Source organism: Dama dama, chromosome 23 (assembly GCF_033118175.1).
Source record: "Dama dama isolate Ldn47 chromosome 23, ASM3311817v1, whole genome shotgun sequence".
Taxonomy (NCBI): Eukaryota; Metazoa; Chordata; class Mammalia; order Artiodactyla; family Cervidae; genus Dama; species Dama dama.
Window position 1 is genome coordinate 32056628 of NC_083703.1, and position 23311 is coordinate 32079938.

At 37.9% G+C, this 23311-nt stretch overlaps 1 protein-coding gene across 6 annotated transcripts in view; it reads right to left on the reverse strand.

Moving 5' to 3' along the window:
• The window catches only part of CUBN (cubilin), a 282579-nt gene that overhangs the window by 17632 nt on the left and 241636 nt on the right, over positions 1 to 23311 (reverse strand). For all 6 annotated transcript variants that reach the window (XM_061126294.1, XM_061126293.1, XM_061126296.1 and 3 more), the window contains one exon: positions 5596 to 5804. In XM_061126294.1, the coding sequence (XP_060982277.1) occupies positions 5596 to 5804 (209 nt within the window). The remainder of the gene's footprint in view (positions 1 to 5595; positions 5805 to 23311) is intronic.

Sequence of the window (23311 nt, forward strand, 5' to 3'; positions counted from 1 at the left end):
CTGTATAAAATCATGTTCATATCAACAAGCGTTTTTATTCTTGGTGCTGTGTGCCAGGCCTGGTGCTGTGTGCCTTGGCTCTAGAGCTTGGTCCAGGCTCTAGAAAAGCTTGCAAAGGAGCAATGAAGAGAATCAGCTCTAAATGCAGGCGTTTTTAATATAACAACAAAAGTAGTATTATTATATAAAATCAATAGTATTACTAATATGATTATTATGTAATCTCAGGCTCTTTTCCAGTGCTTATGGCAGTGTTGGGAATATAGTAAGTACTCAAATTAACATTCATTGAATGAATGAATGGATAGTAGGTGCTATCTTATAAGGATGGCGACCTGATGCCTCCCTAATTACTGACCTTCTCCCCAAAACTGGACAGCCCCTTCCTCCCATGGCTGATCACAGACTGATGGCTGAGCCCAGTGGGTTAAGACAAAGGTTTTCCATGAGAACAGTATCATCTCCTAGGGAGTGTTTTGCAGAAGTGTGGTGTTTTTGGCTTATTGTGGTCTGAGGCTGAAACTGGCACTTAGTGTTTAGAAAGCAACTGCAGAATTCCAGCAAAATTCACAGGACAGGTGTGCACGGTGAAGATTTAGATATCCCATGTACCTATGAATGTCCTGCCAGACACGTGTGCAAGAAAACTGTTTAAAGTCATTTGATCCCAGAACCTAAGCTCATTCTGCATGTAAACACAAAAATATTTTGCACTGTTTTAGTAAGAACCAAGTTTCCAAGAAGGCAATTATTATATAAATTGAGGGAAGACTGTAGTTTGTTTTATTTAGAACTATTTGATTTGAATTTTGGAAATTCATATTGTGGATGGGTACTGCTATTATCTTTTAAGTTGCAAATATAGCCTATGTACTCATACCAGCCCAAATTTCTATGTATGCATTTGTTATGATTCCATACATAGGAAGGATTTTAGTACTTAACCAAGTGACTTAGCATAGTCATGTCAGAGCATTTGCATGTTGATATACACACTATTTTATGGGTTTTCCTTTTATTTCTCCTTTTCAAAGCTTTTAGCATAATTGTAAATTGAAATTATATACATGGCTAGGCTATGGCACAGATGAGCTTTCACTTCAGATGGTCAAAGGATCATTAGACAATACTGGTTTTTCCAAGGGGCACTGACTGCATTGAGAAGAAGCTGGGCAGTGTTAGAAAGAAGCCCCTCCTTTTCCAGTTCCATGTTTCCTAGCAAAGGAATGTCAGTTATGGTCACAAAGCTGAGTCCGCTTTGCTGTGTCACTCACTGCTCTCCACAAAGGAATGACTTAACTGAGGAATAGGCTGGGGTTCAGAAGCGGGGCAGTCACCATGCAGCTTGCTGCCCCTCTTCACCCACTTCTCTGTGATAACCAATCACCCACTGGAAGCCTGCTTTTGTGCTGTTTCTCTGAAATTCAGCTCAGCCATCCCATCTAGAATGTCTTTCTGAACCCTGGAGTAACAGAGCTCATACTTCGGTTGTTTTGCTCTATTTTTCTGTGTTGATCACATTTATTGGCTTTGCCATGTTATCAGTCTCATCCACTTACAGCTCCATGAGGAAGCTTATCTCTGATTCTCACACCTCAAGTGCCAGGCACAATGCCCAACACATAATCATGCCACGTGACTCTTCAGGGAATGGATGTGATGTCAATTTCAACAGGAACCACTCAGTGAAATAACATAATTCTCTACTTATTGCAGTTATCTTTTTGTTGTTACCACTGTTGTAGTTGTTTTTCTTAGCCATCCTGGGTGGCTTGCAGGATCTTAGTTCCATGACCCAGGCCCTCAGTGGTAAAAGCCCAAATTCCTAACCACTGGACTGCCGGGAAGTCCCCTACTGCAGCTATGTTAGTAACTTTCCAAGTCAACCCTTTCAAAACAATAATGATATAATTACAAATGAATAATGGATTTGGCATGTTTTCACTTAAATATCTACCTACAGAATTAAATTAACTTTTCTAGAAACTGATTTGATTAGAATCTCTAAGAAACAGTCTAAAATGAGCCCAGTGTCCCATTTATCACAGTGAATCTCTTTAATAAAGGTACCTCCAGGCCTCACATTCCAAGAACTGTCCTGTGATCTGCCAGATTCATATAAACTGGAAACAGTGCCAAATGAGGGAAACTGCTTTCCCAAAAAGGAAAACAAAAGTAGATCTGAGCAGAATTTCTTTTAAAAAAGAAAGGGCATTTTATATTGAAGCCAGATATAACTCCTTGTTTTCAGTATTGTTATGTCTGTCCTAAATAGCTTGAAAACATCTCTAAAATTAATAGTTCTTTTAATTAAAAAAATTTTTTTGCCACCCCATACAGCCTGTGGGATTTTAGTTAGTTCTCCAACCAGGGATTGAACCTAGGCCCTCAGCAGTGAGAGCAGAGTCCTAACCACTGGACTGTCAGGGAGCTTCCAATAGTTCTTTTAACTGTATTATCAAATCACACATAGAAACATACCTCGAGACTAAATCCAGTCAGCCTCCTCCTGGCACAACCACATTCTAAACATCCCCCATGTATTTACATTCATAATAATGTATATGTAAATCAATTATTCATAATATTTTAAGATAAGGAGATCCTACAGCCTTCATGGCCATGTAGAGTCACCCAAAATGAGGGAAAAAGAAATAAATTTATTTACAAATTATATGACAGGCACAGTGCTAAATACTCTAACATACCTTATCCTCACAACAGTCTTGCAAGACAGGTACAATTGTGTGATTTTGTTTGTTCATTTTTCAACAGATGGAGTGATGAGAATCAGGAACATTAGGAAATTTGTCAGGTGGCAAAGTTGGGTTTGAGTCCATATTACCTGCCCTGAAAATGTATTTATCCTTTGGTAAAATTAGTGCTCAAACAGCCCTGAACATCAGCTCATCACTGCTCTGGCCACTCTGGTCTCATTCCAGACAGGAAGAATTCACCCCGAACTGACATTTCTTGTTATCTGTAGTCTTTCATGTATTCCTTCTGATCTGGCTTCTGTCCCAATGCTTTATTTAAATGGTTGTCATCCAATCTAATGAGTTTTTCTTTATCTTAACCTTTCCTGGCCTCTAATTTACAATTTAATAGTACTGACCATCCATCCTTGGTAAAAGCCTTTTCTCCCTTGACTTCAGGGATAACTGCATTATTACGGGTTGGCACATTTTTCTGTGACTTGTCTGTTTCTCATCCTGATTCTTCTGTTCTTTCCAGCTGTCTCACCCTGGACCTCTCGTGGAGTTGAGCGGGAGCCTGGCTATTCAGTGCTGTGCTATCTCTCAAAGAAAGCATCTCTCCTGATTTAAGAAACTCTCTCTGCTGCCTTCTCTCTATCTGTGTCGCTGCCCCCTTGCTGGAGTGCTGGCATTCTCTGTCCCCGGGCAATTTCACTTGTCAGCCATGCCATCATCCAAATTAAACTTATTCCTGCAAAACCATGGCCTCCTCCTAAGAGTACTGACATTCTTTTGGTCTTCTGGGCATGGCGCTTTTCACGGTGAAAATATAAGACAGTCTATAATTAAGTGCCCTGGTAGCTCAGACAGTAAAGCGTCTACCTACAATGTGGGAGACCCAGGTTCGATCCCTGGGTCGGGAAGATCCCCTGGAGAAGGAAATGGCAACCCACTCCAGTAGCCTTGCCTGGAAAATCCCATGGATGGAGGAGCCTGGTAGGCTACAGTCCATGGGGTTGCAAAGAGTCAGACATGACTAAGCGACTTTTCTTTCTTTCCTATAATTAAGTGCTCAAATGTATATTTTGTCTATGACTTTTCCTCCCTTTTCTTTTAAAACCAATTTCTGCAAAATTTAAGATGATTTTTGAACTTAAGTTTCTCTCACATCCAACTTGTCATCTGCACTATCTCTGCACCCTTCTCACTTAAAGGTAATTTCTTCCTGGGCTCCTAACTGCAGCCTCTCCCTGGACCATCCACCCAGAATGCTGAGTCATCTTTCTTAAATACTGTTCTCATCTTATCACTCATTGGAAAACGTGCAATCACTCCTTATTTCCAACTACATAAAATCTAAATGCACCAACTTGATGTTCTAGATCCTTTATAATCTGGGCATTTCTCCACCTATGCAGTCTTATTTCTTGCTCTGCTTTAACAATAATCTGCCCTGATAAAGTCAACCTCTTCACTCATTCAACTTCAATGCCTTTTTTTGTATGTCTGCCTCACCTAGAATGCCCTCTGTCCCAACTTGAATAAGGATTCTTTTCATTCTCTGTATCTTTCTTGTTCACACCAAATCATCATGACCCATCCTCCCTTTCAAACTTGCACATGGCTTCAAGCCTTGGCCCAGTGCACTTGAATATCAACTCTCCTGAACTACCTGGTGTTGATTTGCATGTATCATCCTTTAACTGTGCAATCAACTTTAAGCTACTCCTGAACAAAAATAGTGCCGTGTTGTTTACCCCCAAGAGTGTAGTGGTGTATATTGATTAATGCTGCTTAGCACTTTTAATCTAAATGCATATAGCCTGATAAATACAATGATTTAATATTAAAGAGTCATTTAAATATTAAAAAGTTTCTTGATTTACTTCTAATGGGACTTCAGAAGTAAGATATTTTTCACATATAAAAGTAATATATTAAATAAGTAAATATCCAAACTTTAAAAATAGATAAAGGAAGGAGTAATGATTTGCATATAGACACTGTGATTTATTTCAGATTTTGTCTAAAATCCTTTGACAATGTCTTTCCAGATGACGCATTGTGCCATAAATTGTCTCTTGACAAGGTTTGGAGGAACAGTGAATCTTAATGTTAGAAGCTACACAAAATTTTTGACTCATTCCTGTTAGAGATTATTTTGATGTGAAGATAGGGCAGTTGCAGTATCATTCATTACACCAGAGGACCCCCAACCCTTAGGCCATGGACTGGTACTGGTCCATGGCCTGTTAGGAACCAGGCCACACAGCAGGAGGTGAGCAATGAGCAAGTGAGTGAAACTTCATCTCTATTTACACCTGCTCCTCATAACTCTCATCACCACCTGAGCTCCGCCTCTGATCGGCTGCAGGATTAGATTCTCATAGGAACATGAACCCTAATCCCCAAAGTCAAGGCAGAATATCCTGAGATTGCCACAAAACAGAAATAAGAAAGAAAGTGAAGTTGCTCATTCGTGTCCACCTCTTTGTGACCCCATGGACTGTAGCCTACTAGGCTCCTCCGTCCATGGAATTTTCCAGGCAAGAATACTGGAGTGGGTTGCCATTTCCTTCTCCAGGGGATCTTTCCAACCCAGGGACTGAACCCAGGTCTCCCGCACTGCAGGCAGATGCTTTAGTATAATAAATATAATGCATTTGAATCATCCTGAAACTATCTTCTACTGCCCTCCTCCATGGAAAAATTGTCTTCCATGAAACCCATCCCTGGTGCCAAAAAGGTTGGAGACTGCTCCTTTATATCATCGAAGAACAGGTCATTTAAACAATTAATAGTACTCACAACTTTCAGGACTTTATGTGTGGTATAAACTGGAATACATCATGAAAAGTCTGGATTAGAAGACTCTTGTTAAGGAACATAATAGCCTTACCTTGACATAATCATAAATGCATCTTCGCAAAGTAGTTGCTGCCTCCAGAGCAAAGGTATGGAAGGTGAGTTTGATGAGTTTGTTCACGGGGGCAGTGATGAACCACACACAATATAAATTCTTGTCATACCTCCCATTAGAATCAGAATCAGGGGAAGCAAAGGTATGATCTGAACCTGTCAGATAACCACCACATCCTTGCTGAGGCCCTGTGTTAAAACAAAAAAAGACACATCAATATGCAGAGCAAAGAAAGTGAATCTTAAATTTTATGTGGAGGATTTTTTTTTTTTTCTTTTTTTTTATTTTTATTTTTTTTATTATTATTATTTTTTTTTTCCAGTGGGTTTTGTCATACATTGATATGAATCAGCCATGGATTTACATGTATTCCCAATCCCGATCCCCCCTCCCACCTCCCTCTCCACCCGATTCCTCTGGGTCTTCCCAGTGCACCAGGCCGGAGCACTTGTCTCGTGCATCCCACCTGGGCTGGTGATCTGTTTCACCATAGATAGTATACATGCTGTTCTTTTGAAATATCCCACCCTCACATTCTCCCACAAAGTTCAAAAGTCTGTTCTGTATTTCTGTGTCTCTTTTTCTATTCTGCATATAGGGTTATCGTTATCACCTTTCTAAATTCCATATACATGTGTCAGTATGCTGTAATGTTCTTTATCTTTCTGGCTTACTTCACTCTGTATAAGGGGCTCCAGCTTCATCCATCTCATTAGGACTGGTTCAAATGAATTCTTTTTAATGGCTGAGTAATATTCCATGGTGTATATGTACCACAGCTTCCTTATCCATTCATCTGCTGATGGGCATCTAGGTTGCTTCCATGTCCTGGCTATTATAAACAGTGCTGCGATGAACATTGGGGTGCACGTGTCTCTTTCAGATCTGGTTTCCTCAGTGTGTATGCCCAGAAGTGGGATTGCTGGGTCATATGGCAGTTCTATTTCCAGTTTTTTAAGAAATCTCCACACTGTTTTCCATAGCGGCTGTACTAGTTTGCATTCCCACCAACAGTGTAAGAGGGTTCCCTTTTCTCCACACCCTCTCCAGCATTTATTGCTTGTAGACTTTTGGATAGCAGCCATCCTGGCTGGCGTGTAATGGTACCTCATTGTGGTTTTGATTTGCATTTCTCTAATAATGAGTGATGTTGAGCATCTTTTCATGTGTTTGTTAGCCATCTGTATGTCTTCTTTGGAGAAATGTCTGTTTAGTTCTTTGGCCCATTTTTTGATTGGGTCATTTATTTTTCTGGAATTGAGCTTCAGGAGTTGCTTGTATATTTTTGAGATTAATCCTTTGTCTGTTTCTTCATTTGCTATTATTTTCTCCCAATGTGAGGGCTGTCTTTTCACCTTACTTATAGTTTCCTTTGTAGTGCAAAAGCTTTTAAGTTTCATTAGGTCCCATTTGTTTAGTTTTGCTTTTATTTCCAATATTCTGGGAGGTGGGTCATAGAGGATCTTGCTTTGATTTATGTCGGAGAGTGTTTTGCTTATGTTCTCCTCTAGGAGTTTTATAGTTTCTGGTCTTACATTTAGATCTTTAATCCATTTTGAGTTTATTTTTGTGTATGGTGTTAGAAAGTGTTCTAGTTTCATTCTTTTACAAGTGGTTGACCAGTTTTCCCAGCACCACTTGTTAAAGAGGTTGTCTTTTTTCCATTTATGTGGAGGATTTTTAAAATCATATAGTTTCTTTTTTCTGTCACACTTTGATGAACATTATCAGGTTGTTTGCAGGCTTCATCGAGCTTATGCAAGCGTGGGTGCCCCCTGCCTTAGCTTCTTTGTTATTTATTTCCTCTTCAATTACTGATCTGTCAGCCTCTTCCAACTCACATCTAGTTGCCTACAAAAGTGGGTAAACAGATATGGTCCTACATGCATTTTTAGAATGCTTGATATGATTTACCGGAGTTTTTTCTACCCTTGCAAAATCCAATTTTATACAAAATAAAGTGTTTTGCATAACAAAACTGATGGAAACTGTGAACACGTTTTACCTTTATGTTCTGCTTTCATGAACACTATTAGATTGAAAACTGAATTTAAGAAGAATATCCCCCACATGCCAAGAAAATTGACTCTCAAGATATCTTTTATTTAAATAGCCTGGTAAGAAGAGACTGAGAGGCATTTAACACTCCATTCCATTTAATATTAAACTGTACTTTATATTTGAGTCTTTCCTTTTCCAAAAATAGGGGGAAGCTGAAGAAGAGGAACTTTGAGAAAAATATCTACTTTGAAGTGAAAACTCTGAAATTCAGAATAAAAATACAAAAGAGATAAAGAATACTGTCAGTGCTTAGCTATGAAAAAAAATATGGCACAGACTCCTCAGAGCACAGGATTTAGTCGTTTCCACTCCACAGCCTAAGCTGATGCTTTGGAAAGGAAGAAAAACTTTATTGGTAATTTTTAAAGGAATACATGAGGCTGAATTAAGGTCAAAACAGCTCTAGGATGAATGGAGATGAAATAGGCATTCAAAGTAGTATTCATAAAGCTTGCAATCTACACAAATACTCAGCATTACAAGTTGCATAGTTAAATTCACTGACACTGGTCTTTCATTTATTTATCTGTCTCATTTCATTTATGAATACTAATATTAATGTTAATGTTAAAAGTGAAAGGGTTGCTTTTAACATTAGGGGGCGCTATGGTTCAGGACTTGGCTCTTGGCAGGAAAGGCAAACAATGGCTGCCGACATGGGATGCAAAAGCTATCAAACGCTCAGAGCGTTTTCCAGCATATGCGCCTTATTTAGTAAGTCAAGGTACCCTGTCATAGCGTCTAAGTCAAGTACAACTACAGATTATTTGCACGGTCAGGTGTTTCCTGGAGTTGACATGCTTCCAAACGCCCAGTCCCTGATATATCCGTAAGCAGCATCTGGAACAAAATTATTCTGAAACCCTAAGCAATGCTGATCACTCTATTCCTATGAAAGTGAAGTGAAAGTCTCTCAGTAGTGTCCGGCTCTTTGTGACCCCATGAACTATATAGTCCATGGAATTCTCCAGGCCAGAATACTGGAGTGGGTAGCCGTCCCCTTCTCCGTGTTATCTTCCCAACCCAGGGACTGAACCCAGGTCTCCCGCATTGCAGGCAGATTCTTTACCAGCTGGGCCACCAGGGATTCCTAGGAAGCAGGTCTGCAAAGTGAAGAAAAAAATGGCGATTGCACAGTTTTTGCTCCAATGTGGACTGATTGTTACCGAAGGCAACCACTTAAGCTTATTAAAAAGCCTGACGCGGAAGAACAATTACTAAGGTATTAATGAATTGAGAAATTTATTTACCTATTAAATAATGTTTTGTTAGTCAAGGAAATATATGTATTACTTCTTCATTTTTATTGGTGTGTAGTTCGTTTACAATGTTGTGTTAGTTTCAGGTGTATAGCAAAGTGAATCAGTCACATATATCCACTTTTTTTAGATTCTATTCCCATATAGGCCGTTACAGAGTATTGAGTAGAGTTCCCTGTGCCATACAGTAGATTCTTATTAGTTACCTGTATTTATATTTAGTGTCGAGATGGGAAAAGATGAATGGTATTCCAATAGCAGTGATGTCATAAATCAATAATGATGATACCATTTAGAAAATCACAGGTGACATAAAAGTGGCAGAGGTGAATTTTGCAAGAAAGGGAAACTATTACTTCAGGCCAAGAGGATCCAGAATGTTCAAGGAGGAGATGACATTTGATCTGTATCTTAAAGGATAAACAGGACAAGACCATAGAGAAATGGGGTTGGTATTGGCAAGTCCAGGCTGAAAGAGTTTGTAACCAAAGATTAAGTGGACAAGGATTTACATTTATAGAATTTGATCTATAGACTTTATTCTATAGCTACTAGGGATTCACTTGAAAGGTTTTTGATCAGAGGAGTGGTAGGGTCAGAATGAATGAACTTTCTCATCAAGTCCAACCTAGGCATGCATCTGGAGGAGATGAAACCAGACCTGACGACATGGCTGTGGTCTGGGCTGGAGAAAGTAGGGGAACTGCAGAGTTGGAGGTCTGTACGCAGGAAAACCGGACTGCTGGGCTTTAGTCCATTAATACGTCAGCTCTAACAACTAAATGCTATTTTTTTAAAAACTTAAGCTATGTTTTAATCACCACTTGCTTATTAATTGTTACTAGTTAATAAGGATAGAATGACAATTATACTGAGCACTGCAAGTGCCATTATACACACTTATTGCTGATATATACAAGATAAGACACACACTTATTAGATACAAGACTACTCCTATTGCTACTACTGCTACTAATGTCTTAAGAAAGAGACACCCTGCCTTCGGGGAATCCCAGGGCAGAATCTGCAGCTCGCTGATGTGCACTGGCACAGGCTTAGTGGGAGACTGCGGGATTCCGAACTCTTCAGTCTGTCTCTGCAGCGCTCTAGAATGGACAGAGTATATTTTTCTGTCCACTTGATGCTAGAGTTGACTATGTGACTTGCTGGAGACATTGAAATATCTGCGGTCATGAAGTAGGAAGAGCACATTTAAATATGCTGATGCTCTTTGGCTTGGACTTTTGTGCCTGTGTGATCCACTAAGAGTTCATGCCCTGGGGACTTGCATGGGAAGCAGACCTGGCCCTAGCCTGTACTATAGAGCCAAACACTCAACCTGCATCCTGAAACAGGCAGGCAAACCAGCCTGAGATCCATAAGTAATAAAATGAATATTCCAGGTATAAGCCACTGCATTTTGGATGGTCTGTTATATGGCATTATTGTGGCAATAACTGACCAATACAAAAATAGCTTTTTCCAGTTATCAAACTATAACAGAGTGCATTGACTCATAAAGTGAACACACAGAATAAAGAAAATGGCGAACTAAAATTATTGTCAGATAATCCTGGCCCATGCACCCAACATAGGAGCACCGCAATATGTACGGCAAACACTAACGAGTATGAAAGAGGAAATTAATAGTAACACAATAATAGTGGGAGACTTTAATACCCCACTCACAACTATGGATAGATCAACTAAACAGAAAATTAACAAGGAAACACAAACCTTAAATGACACAATGGACCAGCTAGACCTAATTGATATCTATAGGACATTTCACCCCAAAACAATCAACTTCACCTTTTTCTCAAGTGCACACGGAACCTTCTCCAGAATAGAGCACACCCTGGGCCATAAATCTGGTCTTGGAAAATTCAAAAAAATTGAAATCATTCCAGTCATCTTTTCTGACCACAGTGCAGTAAGATTAGATCTCAATTACAGGAAAAAAACTGTTAAAACTTCAAACATATGGAGGCTAAATAACATGCTTCTGAATAAACAACAAATCATAGAAGAAATCAAAAAAGAAATCAAAATATGTATAGAAATGAATGAAAATGAAAACACAACAACCCAAAACCTATGGGACACTGTAAAAGCAGTGCTAAGGGGAAGGTTCATAGCATTACAGGCTTACATCAAGAAACAAGAAAAAAACCAAATAAATAACCTAACTCTACACCTAAAGCAATTAGAGAAGGAAGAAATGAAGAACCCCAGGGTTAGCAGAAGGAAAGAAATCTTAAAAATCAGGGCAGAAATAAATGCAAAAGAAACTAAAGAGACCATAGCAAAAATCAACAAAGCTAAAAGCTGGTTTTTTGAAAAAATAAACAAAATTGACAAACCATTAGCAAGACTCATTAAGAAACAAAGAGAGAAGAACCAAATTAACAAAATTAGAAATGAAAATGGAGAGATCACAACAGACAACACTGAAATACAAAGGATGATAAGAGACTACTACCAGCAGCTCTATGCCAATAAAATGGACAACTTGGATGAAATGGACAAATTCTTAGAAAAGTATAACTTTCCAAAACTGAACCAGGAAGAAATAGAAGATCTTAACAGACGCATCACAGGCAAGGAAATCGAAACTGTAATCAAAAATCTTCCAGCAAACAAAAGCCCAGGACCAGATGGCTTCACAGCTGAATTCTACCAAAAATTTAGGGAAGAGCTAACACCTATCTTACTCAAACTCTTCCAGAAAATTGCAGATGAAGGTAAGCTTCCAAACTCATTCTATGAGGCCACCATCACCCTAATTCCAAAACCAGACAAAGATGCCACAAAAAAAGAAAACTACAGGCCAATATCACTGATGAACATAGATGCAAAAATCCTTAACAAAATTCTAGCAAACAGAATCCAACAACATATTAAAAAAAATCATACACCATGACCAAGTGGGCTTTATCCCAGGAATGCAAGGATTCTTTAATATCCGCAAATCAATCAATGTAATACACCACATTAACAAATTGAAAGATAAAAACCATATGATTATCTCAATAGATGCAGAGAAAGCTTTTGACAAAATTCAACACTCATTTATGATTAAAACTCTCCAAAAAGCAGGAATAAAAGGAACATACCTCAACATAATAAAAGCTCTATATGACAAACCCACAGCAAGCATCACCCTCAATGGTGAAAAATTGAAAGCATTTCGCCTGAAATCAGGAACAAGACAAGGGTGCCCACTCTCACCACTACTATTCAACATAGTGTTGGAAGTTTTGGCCACAGCAATCAGAGCAGAAAAAGAAGTAAAAGGAATCCAGATAGGAAAAGAAGAAGTGAAACTCTCACTGTTTGCAGATGACATGATCCTCTACATAGAAAACCCTAAAGACTCTACCAGAAAATTACTAGAGCTAATCAATGAATATAGTAAAGTTGCAGGATATAAAATTAACACACAGAAACCCCTTGCATTCCTATATACTAACAATGAAAAAACAGAAAGAGAAATTAAGGAAACAATACCATTCACCATTGCAACAAAAAGAATAAAATACTTAGGAGTATATCTACCTAAAGAAACAAAAGACCTATACATAGAAAACTATAAAACACTGATGAAAGAAATCAAAGAGGACACAAACAGATGGAGAAATATACCATGTTCATGGATTGGAAGAATCAATATTGTCAAAATGGCTATTCTACCCAAAGCAATCTATAGATTCAATGCAATCCCTATCAAGCTACCAATGGTATTTTTCACAGAACTAGACCAAAGAATTTCACAATTTGTATGGAAATACAAAAAACCTCGAATAGCCAAAGTAATCTTGAGAAAGAAGAATGGAACTGGAGGAATCAACCTGCCTGACTTCAGACTCTACTACAAAGCCACAGTCATCAAGACAGTATGGTACTGGCACAAAGACAGAAATATAGATCAATGGAACAGAATAGAAAGCCCAGAGATAAATCCACGAACCTATGGACACCTTATCTTTGACAAAGGAGGCAAGGATATACAATGGAAAAAAGACAACCTCTTTAACAAGTGGTGCTGGGAAAACTGGTCAACCACTTGTAAAAGAATGAAACTAGAACACTTTCTAACACCATACACAAAAATAAACTCAAAATGGATTAAAGATCTAAATGTAAGACCAGAAACTATAAAACTCCTAGAGGAGAACATAGGCAAAACACTCTCTGACATAAATCACAGCAAGATCCTCTATGACCCACCTCCCAGAATATTGGAAATAAAAGCAAAACTAAACAAATGGGACCTAATGAAACTTAAAAGCTTTTGCACTACAAAGGAAACTATAAGTAAGGTGAAAAGACAGCCCTCACATTGGGAGAAAATAATAGCAAATGAAGAAACAGACAAAGGATTAATCTCAAAAATATACAAGCAACTCCTGAAGCTCAATTCCAGAAAAATAAATGACCCAATCAAAAAATGGGCCAAAGAACTAAACAGACATTTCTCCAAAGAAGACATACAGATGGCTAACAAACACATGAAAAGATGCTCAACATCACTCATCATCAGAGAAATGCAAATCAAAACCACAATGAGGTACCATTACACGCCAGTCAGGATGGCTGCTATCCAAAAGTCTACAAGCAATAAATGCTGGAGAGGGTGTGGAGAAAAGGGAACCCTCTTACACTGTTGGTGGGAATGCAAACTAGTACAGCCACTATGAAGAACAGTGTGGAGATTTCTTAAAAAACTGGAAATAGAACTGCCATATGACCCAGCAATCCCACTTCTGGGCATACACACTGAGGAAACCAGATCTGAAAGAGACACGTGCACCCCAATGTTCATCACAGCACTGTTTATAATAGCCAGGACATGGAAGCAACCTAGATGCCCATCAGCAGATGAATGGATAAGGAAGCTGTGGTACATATACACCATGGAATATTACTCAGCCATTAAAAAGAATTCATTTGAACCAGTCCTAATGAGATGGATGAAGCTGGGGCCCCTTATACAGAGTGAAGTAGGCCAGAAAGATAAAGAACATTACAGCATACTAACACATATATATGGAATTTAGAAAGATGGTAACGATAACCCTATATGCAGAACAGAAAAAGAGACACAGAAATACAGAACAGACTTTTGAACTCTGTGGGAGAATGTGAGGGTGGGATATTTCAAAAGAACAGCGTGTATACTATCTATGGTGAAACAGATCACCAGCCCAGGTGGGATGCATGAGACAAGTGCTCCGGCCTGGTGCACTGGGAAGACCCAGAGGAATCGGGTGGAGAGGGAGGTGGGAGCGGGGATCGGGATGGGGAATACGTGTAAATCCATGGCTGATTCATATCAATGTATGACAAAACCCACTGAAATGATGTGAAGTAATTAGCCTCCAACTAATAAAAAAAATAAAATAAAATAAAAAAGAAAAAAAAAAAAAAAAAAAAAGAAAAATCCTGGCCCAAATAGTCAAATAATTGAAGTAAATATAACATTATATGAGTGAGTTATATAATTCATATTCTATATATTCTATGTTATATGAGTAAACATATTATAAGAATAAATAGTCAAATAATTGAGGTAAACACAATATGATATGAGTAACTATCTTTCAGTGTTTGTGGCATAGGAAATGGAATGGTTATACTTGCTCTGATTCCCCACTTTGATATTTAAACATAGCATAACTGCTCTGTGCTTCTGCCTCTTCAAAGGTGAAATGAAAATGGAAGCCTATGTCTTTGAGGCAATATAAAGACAAATATTACCAAAGGAAGGGTTCTTTACCAAAAAGTACTATTGCCATGTTACTATTTCTGAATTTCAACAATAATAGGATACAGGGGAAGAAAAAGGCAGAATTCTGTAACAATGAAATAGTTTCATATGTTTGTTTACTATATTCATATTTTAAAATTCCTTTTTTTTGAGACAGTCTATGACTTTAACCTTGACATGTTCTTTAGCATCACAAACTAACCATATTCCTTGTTACTACTCATTTTTCTGCCGCCGAGCCAACTCCCACCCATCAGCAACTTCCTCGTCAGTCCAGTTGTGTCAGAAGCACTCTGGAAGACCCACTCTGTGCCAGAGAACAAATGTCACTCTAACCTCCTAACTAAAGAAGAAACACTTTCTACAAAAGAGCTCTGTCTTTAGAGAAAGGAAATGTTGGTTGGGCTTCCCTGGTAGCTCAGCTGGTAAAGAATCCGCTTGCAATGCAGGAGACCCTGGTTCAATTCCTAGGTTGGGAAGATCCCCTGGAGGAGGGATAGGCTACCCACTCCAGTAATCTTGCCTGGAGAATCACATGGACAGAGGAGCCTGGTGGACTACAGTCCGTGGGGTTGCAATGAGTCGGACACGACTGAGTGACTGAGCACAATGTTTGGCTAAGGAAATACTGGAAACACAAACTCATAGAAAGCATTGAGATCTGGGTCCAGATCTACTTAATTAAAAATCAGTAACTGAATCCTCAATTGTCTCCCTCCAACTATGAAACTTCAGAGTGAAGTTTAAGCCAGAATAAATCTGATGATAAGAAATAGCTATCTTATCTAAGAGAAAACATCTGGAAGGCTTCAGTGGAGGCAGATACATTTCTAAACAATTATCTTGAGAATTGACATTTCTGCAGCTGACATTGGAGGAGGCTGACATTTTATAGAGGTCGTCTGGATAGGATCTCCATCCATCTCTGGACAACCACTACTTGGACAGATGGTGGTGGGCCAGCTGGACTTTCAGATAAGGATCGGCCTGACTTCAGGCATTTTCCTGTTCCCCAGCGTGTAGTTGAAGGGAGCAGAACATAAGCACAGGAAACAGAACACAAATGCATTTAAAGCTGGTGCCTTAGGGAAATGGGAGTTCCATAATCCTGTCTTTGAGTACATCTTACAATGATTTTCAAAGCTGCAGTGTATAATTTCCCTACAGCAGTGAATTCATTTAAAAAGTTCAACTAAGCTTCAGATGAATATGTCTTGTCTTTTTCACTAAAAGTAAATTGGAGTTGTTATTCTACTCCCTGGGCTTCCCTGATAGTTCAGTTGGTAAAGAATTCACCTGCAATGCAGGAGACCTGGGTTCAATTCCTGGGTCGGGAAGATCCCCTGGAGAAGGGAAAGGTTACCCACTCCAGTATTCTTGCCTGGAGAATTCCAAGGACTGTATAGTCCATGGGGTCGCAAAGAGTCAGACACGACTGAGCAACTTTCACTTCACCACTTCACTTTACTTCATTCTACTCTCTAACCCTAAACATCACCGACTCCAAGGACATCAGTTCAGTCACTCAGTTGTGTCCAACTCTTTGTGACCCCATGGACTGCAGCACGCCAGGCCTCCCTGTCCATCACTAACTCCAAGAGTTTACTCAAACTCAGGTCCATTGAGTCAGTGATGCCATCCAACCATCTCATCCTCTGTTGTCCCCTTCTCCTCCTACCTTCAATCTTTCCCAGCATCAGGGTCTTTTCAAATGAGGCAGTTCTTCGCATCAGGTGGCCAAAGTATTGGAGTTTCAGCTTCAGCATCAGTCCTTCCAATGAATATTCAGGACTCATTTCCTTTAGGATGGACTTGTTTGACATCTTTGCAGTCCAAGGGACTCTCAAGAGTCTTTTCCAACACCACAGTTCAAAAGCATCAATTCTTCAGCACTCAGCTTTCTTTAGTCCAACTCACATCCATACATGACTACTGGAAAAACCATAGCTTCGACTAGACGAACCTTTGTTGGTAAAGCAATGTCTCTGCTTTTTAATATGCTGTCTAGGTTGGTCATAACTTTCCTTCCAAGGAGCAAGCATCTTTAATTTCATGGCTGTAATCACCATCTGCAGTGATTTTGGAGCCCCAAAAAATAAAGTCTCTCACTGTTTCCATTGTTTCCCCACCTATTTGCCATGAAGTGATGGGACCAGATGCAATGATCTTGGTTTTTTTAATATTGAGTTTTAAGCCAACATTTTCACACTCCTCTTTCACTTTCATCAAGAAGCTCTTTAATTCCTCTTCACTTTCTGACATAAGGGTAGTGTCATCTGCATATCTGAGGTTATTGATATTTCTCCCAGCAATCTTGATTCTAGCTTGTGCTTCCTCCAGCCCAGCGTTTCTCATGATGTACTCTGCATATAAATTAAATAAGCAGGGTGACAATATACAGCCTTGACGTACTCCTTTTCCTATTTGGAACCAGTCTGTTGTTCCATGTCCAGTTCTAACTGTTGCTTCCTGACCTGAATACAGATTTCTCAAGAGGCAGGTCAGGTGTTCTGGTATTCCCATTTCTTGAAGAATTTTCCACAGTTTGTGTGAGCCACACAATCAAAGGCTTTGGAATAGTCAATAAAGCAGAAGTAGATATTTTTCTGGAACTCTCTTGCTTTTTCGATGATTCAACGGATGTTGGCAATTTGATCTCTGGTTCCTTTGCCTTTTCTAAATCCAGCTTGAACATCTCAAAGTTCACAGTTCATGTACTGTTGAAGCCTGGCTTGGAGAATTTTGAGCATTACTTTGCTAGCATGTGAAATGAGTGTAATTGTGTGGTAGTTTGAGCTTTCTTTGGCATTGCCTTTCTTTGGGATTAGAATGAAAACTGACCTTTTCCAGTCCTGTGGCCACTGCTGAGTTTTCCAAATTTTCTGGCATATTGAGTGACCAAGGACATGAGTTTGAGCAAATTCCAGAAAACAGTGAAGGACAGGGAAGCTACAGTCCATGGGGTCACAAAGAGTCAGACAGGACTGACTGACTTAAATAGGCACTGCCTTAAACAGGTACCACCTTTTAAGTGTCATATTTATGTTTGCAAGAAAAAAAAATCTAAATTCTAAATGGTTTCTGTATCCTGAGTTAGGTTTTTTGTTTGTTTTTAGTAATTTCACTCAGATTGACTTACCTTAGACATCTCATTTTGAAACTCAGTCTATTTTAACATAGAATGTGTACTTAGTCCTGTAATATTTTGGGAAACATTAAGCTAAAATATTAACAGAAACATAATTTCAGAAGTTAATCATGACTTATAGTCACAAGTAAAAGAGCAATGCAATGTATAGGGAATTTAGGGTAAGGAAAAGGATATCATTAACTTTTAATTTATTTTGCATTATTTTGGTATTACTGAAAACACTTTATGTATGTATTATAGTCTCTTCATGAAAATGAAGGGCACTTCATGAAAATCAGTCTCACCAACTTTGAAATTTTAAAAATGCCTTATTAAGTAATACATAGTGATATAATCATGTCAATTGATGCAGGAAGAGCATTCACAAGATCCAACATACATCATGACATAAACTAGAAAAATAGAAAGGAATTTTCTCAACTTGATAAAGAGCATCTATTGGATTGGTCAAAAAATTCATTCGGGTTTTTCCATAGGTTATTACAGAAAAATACAAAGAAAATTTTTGACCAGTCCATTACAAAAAAACCTATAGTTAACATGGTACTTAAGGATGAAAACTATATGCTTTCCTCCTAAGATCAGGAACAAAACAAGGATATCTTTTTCTCACCACTCATATTCAACAAAGTATTGGAAACTCTTGCTATCGTAATAGACAAGAAAAAAAAATGCAGACTGCAGAGGAAGAAATAAAACTGCCCCTATTCGCAGATGCAGAAAATTCCAAGGAATCTACATAAAAATTCCTAGAATTAACAAGTGAGTTCAGCAAGAATTCATGATACAAGAACAATATACACAAAAGTCAATCACATTTCTATAAACTAACAATGAACATATGAAAAGTGAAATTAAAAACACAATTATTTTAAAGAAGATAAAATACTTAGGTATACACTTGATGAAATATATATAGAATTTATGTGCTGAAAATTATGAAGTGTTGAAAAAAATTAAAGATCTACATAAATAGTGAGACATAAGTATTTATGGATTGGAAGACTCAATCTAGTAAAGATGTCAACTATTCCCCAAAATGATTCATAGTTTTAATTGTAATTCCTATCCAAACCCCAGCAAGATTTTTCTGTTGACATAAGAAAGCTTATTTTAAAACTCAAGATAATAGAACATTATTATCATCAAGGTAATAGTCTATCAGTAGTACACCAAGATAATAGAACATTATTCAGGGCTAAAAAATGAACTATCAAGCCATGAAAAGACATAGTAATATACAACTTAATGTATGTTAGTAAATGCAAGACGCCAATTTGAAAAGGCTATATACTGTATGATTCCATCTAGATTACATTCTGGAAAAGGCAAAACTAATGAGACAGTAAAAGGATCACTTATTTTAAAATTTACATTGAAAGGCACAGGCTCTTGAATTGCCAAAACAATCTTGACATAACAAAGAAGAATAAATTAGAAAGGATCAGTCCACCTGTTACTATACAGCTACAGTCATCCAGATAGTATGATATTAATGGAAAGTTAGATAAATGGATCAACGGAAAAGAAGAGAACACCCAGAAATAAGTTCACACAAATATGTCCAAGTGATTCTTTGTTGTTTAGTTGCTAATTCGTGTCTGACTCTTTTGCAACCCCATGGACTATAGCCCACGAGGCTCCTCTGTCCATGGGGCTTCCCAGGCAAGAATACTGGAGTAAGTTGGCATTTCTTTCTCTTAGGAATCTTCCTGACCCAGGCATTGAACCTATGTCTTCTACCTGCTTGACAGATGGGATTCTTTACCATTGAGCCACTTGGGAAGCCCAAGTGATTCTTTACAAAGATGCAAAAGCAATTTAATGGAGGAAAGACAGTCTTATCAACAAATGCTGACAAAGAATTTGGACATTCAGAAGCAAAAATTAATTTCAACCTAAACCTCAGATCTTAAATAAAAATTAGTTCAAAATGGATCATGAACATAAGTGAAAAATGTAAACCCATGATACTTTTAGAGGAAATCAAAGTAGAAAATCTTTGAGACCTCAGAATAAGTAAAGAGTTCTTAGCCTTGTTATCAAAACACTGTACATAAAAGGAGAAACCAATATGCTGGATTATATCAAAATTAAAAACTTTTGTTCTAAGAAAAGCTCTGTTAAGAGGACAAAAAGGCAATCTATGGACTGGAGAAAATGTTTGCAAATCACATACCTGGAAAAGACCCCTGCTGAGAATACAAGGAGAAGTCTCAAAAGCCAACAGTGGAAAAACAAATAACCCAGTTAGAAAATGGGAAAAAAAATATGAACATATACTTCACCAAAGAAGATATACATGTGACAAATAAAGCACATGAAAACTCTTCACTATTAGGGAAATGTAAATTAAAACCATAATGAGATATTAATACACATCTCTCAGAATGGCTAAAATACACACACACATATGCACACACACTCAGCGATAGCTCATTGTAAAGTACCACACTCCACAATGGAATGAGCAGAGTGAGGGAACCCAGAGTATGGACCACACAGAAAGTATTCTGTAATGACTTTCTAACCAAAATGATAGAACACAGGTGACAATGAAATAGCATCTTAAAGTGCTGAATGAAAATAATTGGCAAACTGGAACTCTATAGTCAGAGAAAAAAAATTCCCACAAAATTTAAGACAGAATCAAAGTGTTTTCAGAAAAACAAAAGCCAAAAGACATTTTTACCAGAATATTTGATATCAATTTAACAAAGCAGTAAAGGGAGTTCTTCAAAAAGAAATAAACTGAAGCCAGATGGAAGCATAGAAATTCAGGAAGAAAAGAACAGCATCAATGGTAAATATTAATTATGTAAAACAATAGAAATGTTTTATATGCTTAAAACACAAGTAGAATTTAAATAATTAAATAATTGCTAATAACAGCACAGAAGGCAGGAAGTGGGTTAATGGATTTAAAATGCTGCATTTGTCATGTCATGGTAAAAGGACTAGCTTTCAATTAGATTCTGATGAGTAAAGGGGGAATGTTATCATCTCTAAGGTAATAACTAAGAGAAACTGCATACATAGGTAATAGTATTTAAAAGACAGTGATAATTGATTAATTCAGAAAAGGCCAAAAAAGATAGCTAAAGAAACATAAGAACATATGGGACAAACAGAAAACAATACAGTGGTCTATTTAAACCCAATAATGTTAGTAATTTTATCAGATGTAAATATGACACATTCTCCAATAGAAAGACAAAGAAACCAAAACACAAATACATTCTGTGGAGTGTAGAAATGTTCAAAGTGGAGAGATTGAAGAATATGCCATGAATTGAAAGAAAGCTAGGGAAAGAAACCTATACTAAGTCGGCAATAGTAGACATTAAGGACAAAAAGAGAAAAAAAATAAAAAAAAAATAATAAAAAAAAAAAGGACAAAAAGAAAAACGGACCTTGCAGAATGACATGAGTCAATTCACCAGGAAGACATAATAATTTTAAATGTAGATGTGCCACACATTACATTGCCTCAAAGTAAAATAAGACCAAAATTCTGAACTGTATTGTCCTATATGGCTACCCACTGGATGACTTAGAGTCACCAAATTCTCCACACCAAAACCAAAAGTTCTTATTTCCTCCTGTGAAACCTGGTCCTCTCCTGTAAGTTTATATTTGAATAGTGGTATCACAAGATATTGCCCAGAAACCTTAGTACCATCATGCTTTCCCTTTTCCTCAATTCTTATTCAAAAACTACTATGTCCTATTGATTCTTCATCTTAAATGGTTCCCCTTTCAGCTTCTTTATTTTTGCATTATCACTGTTCTCATCATCCCCTGCCTAAATGACTGCAGTGCTTTCCCAAATTTCCTCGGCCTAAAATGCTGCTCCTACTTCAAAACAGACCCTGAAGCTGGGAAAGATTGAAGGCGGGAGGAGAAGGGGACGACAGAGGATGAGATGGTTGGATGGCATCACCAACTCAATGGACATGAGTTTGAGTAAACTCCAGGAGTTGGTGATGGACAGGGAGGCCTGGCGTGATGTAGTCCATGGGGTCGCAAAGAGTCGGACACGACTGAGCGACTGAACTGGACTGAACTGAACTGATCTGACTTCAGAACACCCTCCTCGCAGGTGCTAGAATGTGCTTCCTAACCCAAATCATATTAGGTCATAGGACTCTCCAGCCTCCAGACAATTGATGATTCTATTTGCTTGTGATACACAGCCCACCATGTCCACCCCTGCCTGTCTCTCCTGTCTGAGCCCCTACTGTCCTCCACCTGACACCCCAAAGCTTTACTAACAATGAGCAGGCCAGTCTGCAACCTCTGAAATGGGAAGCCTCTGCAACTTTGTACAATCTTTTTCTTCTCCATAAAATGCCTATTTTCCCAACAAATGCCTTCTCAGCCTTCTGAGTTAATATTATTTGTATCTAAAATTTATTCCATTCTAAATGAGTGTCAGGGAATGTTTTAGTTTTCTCTCTACCACAGATCTATGAGGTAGTTACTATTGGTGGCCCACTGTACAGATGAGAAAGTCAAGAGGATAAGTGACTGTTCATGGTCAAACTTGCTGGGATGTGTAAAGACAAAGTCTGAACCTAGAAAGTCTAGCTCTAGGGCTTGCACTATGTTTATGAACCACTAACTACGATTCAGGGTTCATCATTCTCTGCAGTGCTTTCTGGAAGTCTTTTTTCCTGTGTTTTTTAAAAATTTTACTCAACACCAATGTACTTCAGATCCCTTTCTTCCTGCCTCTGCTGTCCTCTGCACATACTTCTGACAAAAGCATTTGCCGTGCATAATTTACAATTATTTCCTGACTCTTGAATAAGATTCTCAAAAGCAAGAACCTTGTTGAATTCATCTTTGTGTCCCCAAAGAAAAGCTCACTGCCTGCATAGTGAATGGTGAATGCTATTCAAGCAATTAAGGAATGCATAGAAAATATATAGATAGTTCTTACTGGATGGATCTTTGCTGTCTAATCTAAGTTAATGAGGGGAAATCTTGGGACTAAATATATTTCTTGAATTACAAAGTTGTAACTATGTTGTAAACATATTATGTAATGTCATTATGTAATGTTATAATATGTAAACATATTATGCATGTGTTCATGTGTATGTATGTCTGTATATAACTTTTTGGTCTTAGGTATTAGCCTGTTTCAAAGCTAACTTAGTTGACTTTTGTGGCATATCTCATTGTGGAGAAACAATTAGCAGAAAAACATAAAAAAATATCATCAGAAGATTTAAAACACTGCCAAAGGGGTAGTTTTTTGTAGGGAAATGCTAGGTCTGTTACTTAAGAAAATCCATTCCCCTAATGCTGAATTTCAGAAGGCAGAGAAAAATTTAAAATTTGTAAAACTCCAGACACTCTAACGTGCAGCAACACTACTTAGAAGTGTGACTTTTCTCATCATTGACAAAGTCAAAATCTAGAAAAAAATTAGAAAATGTTTTATTT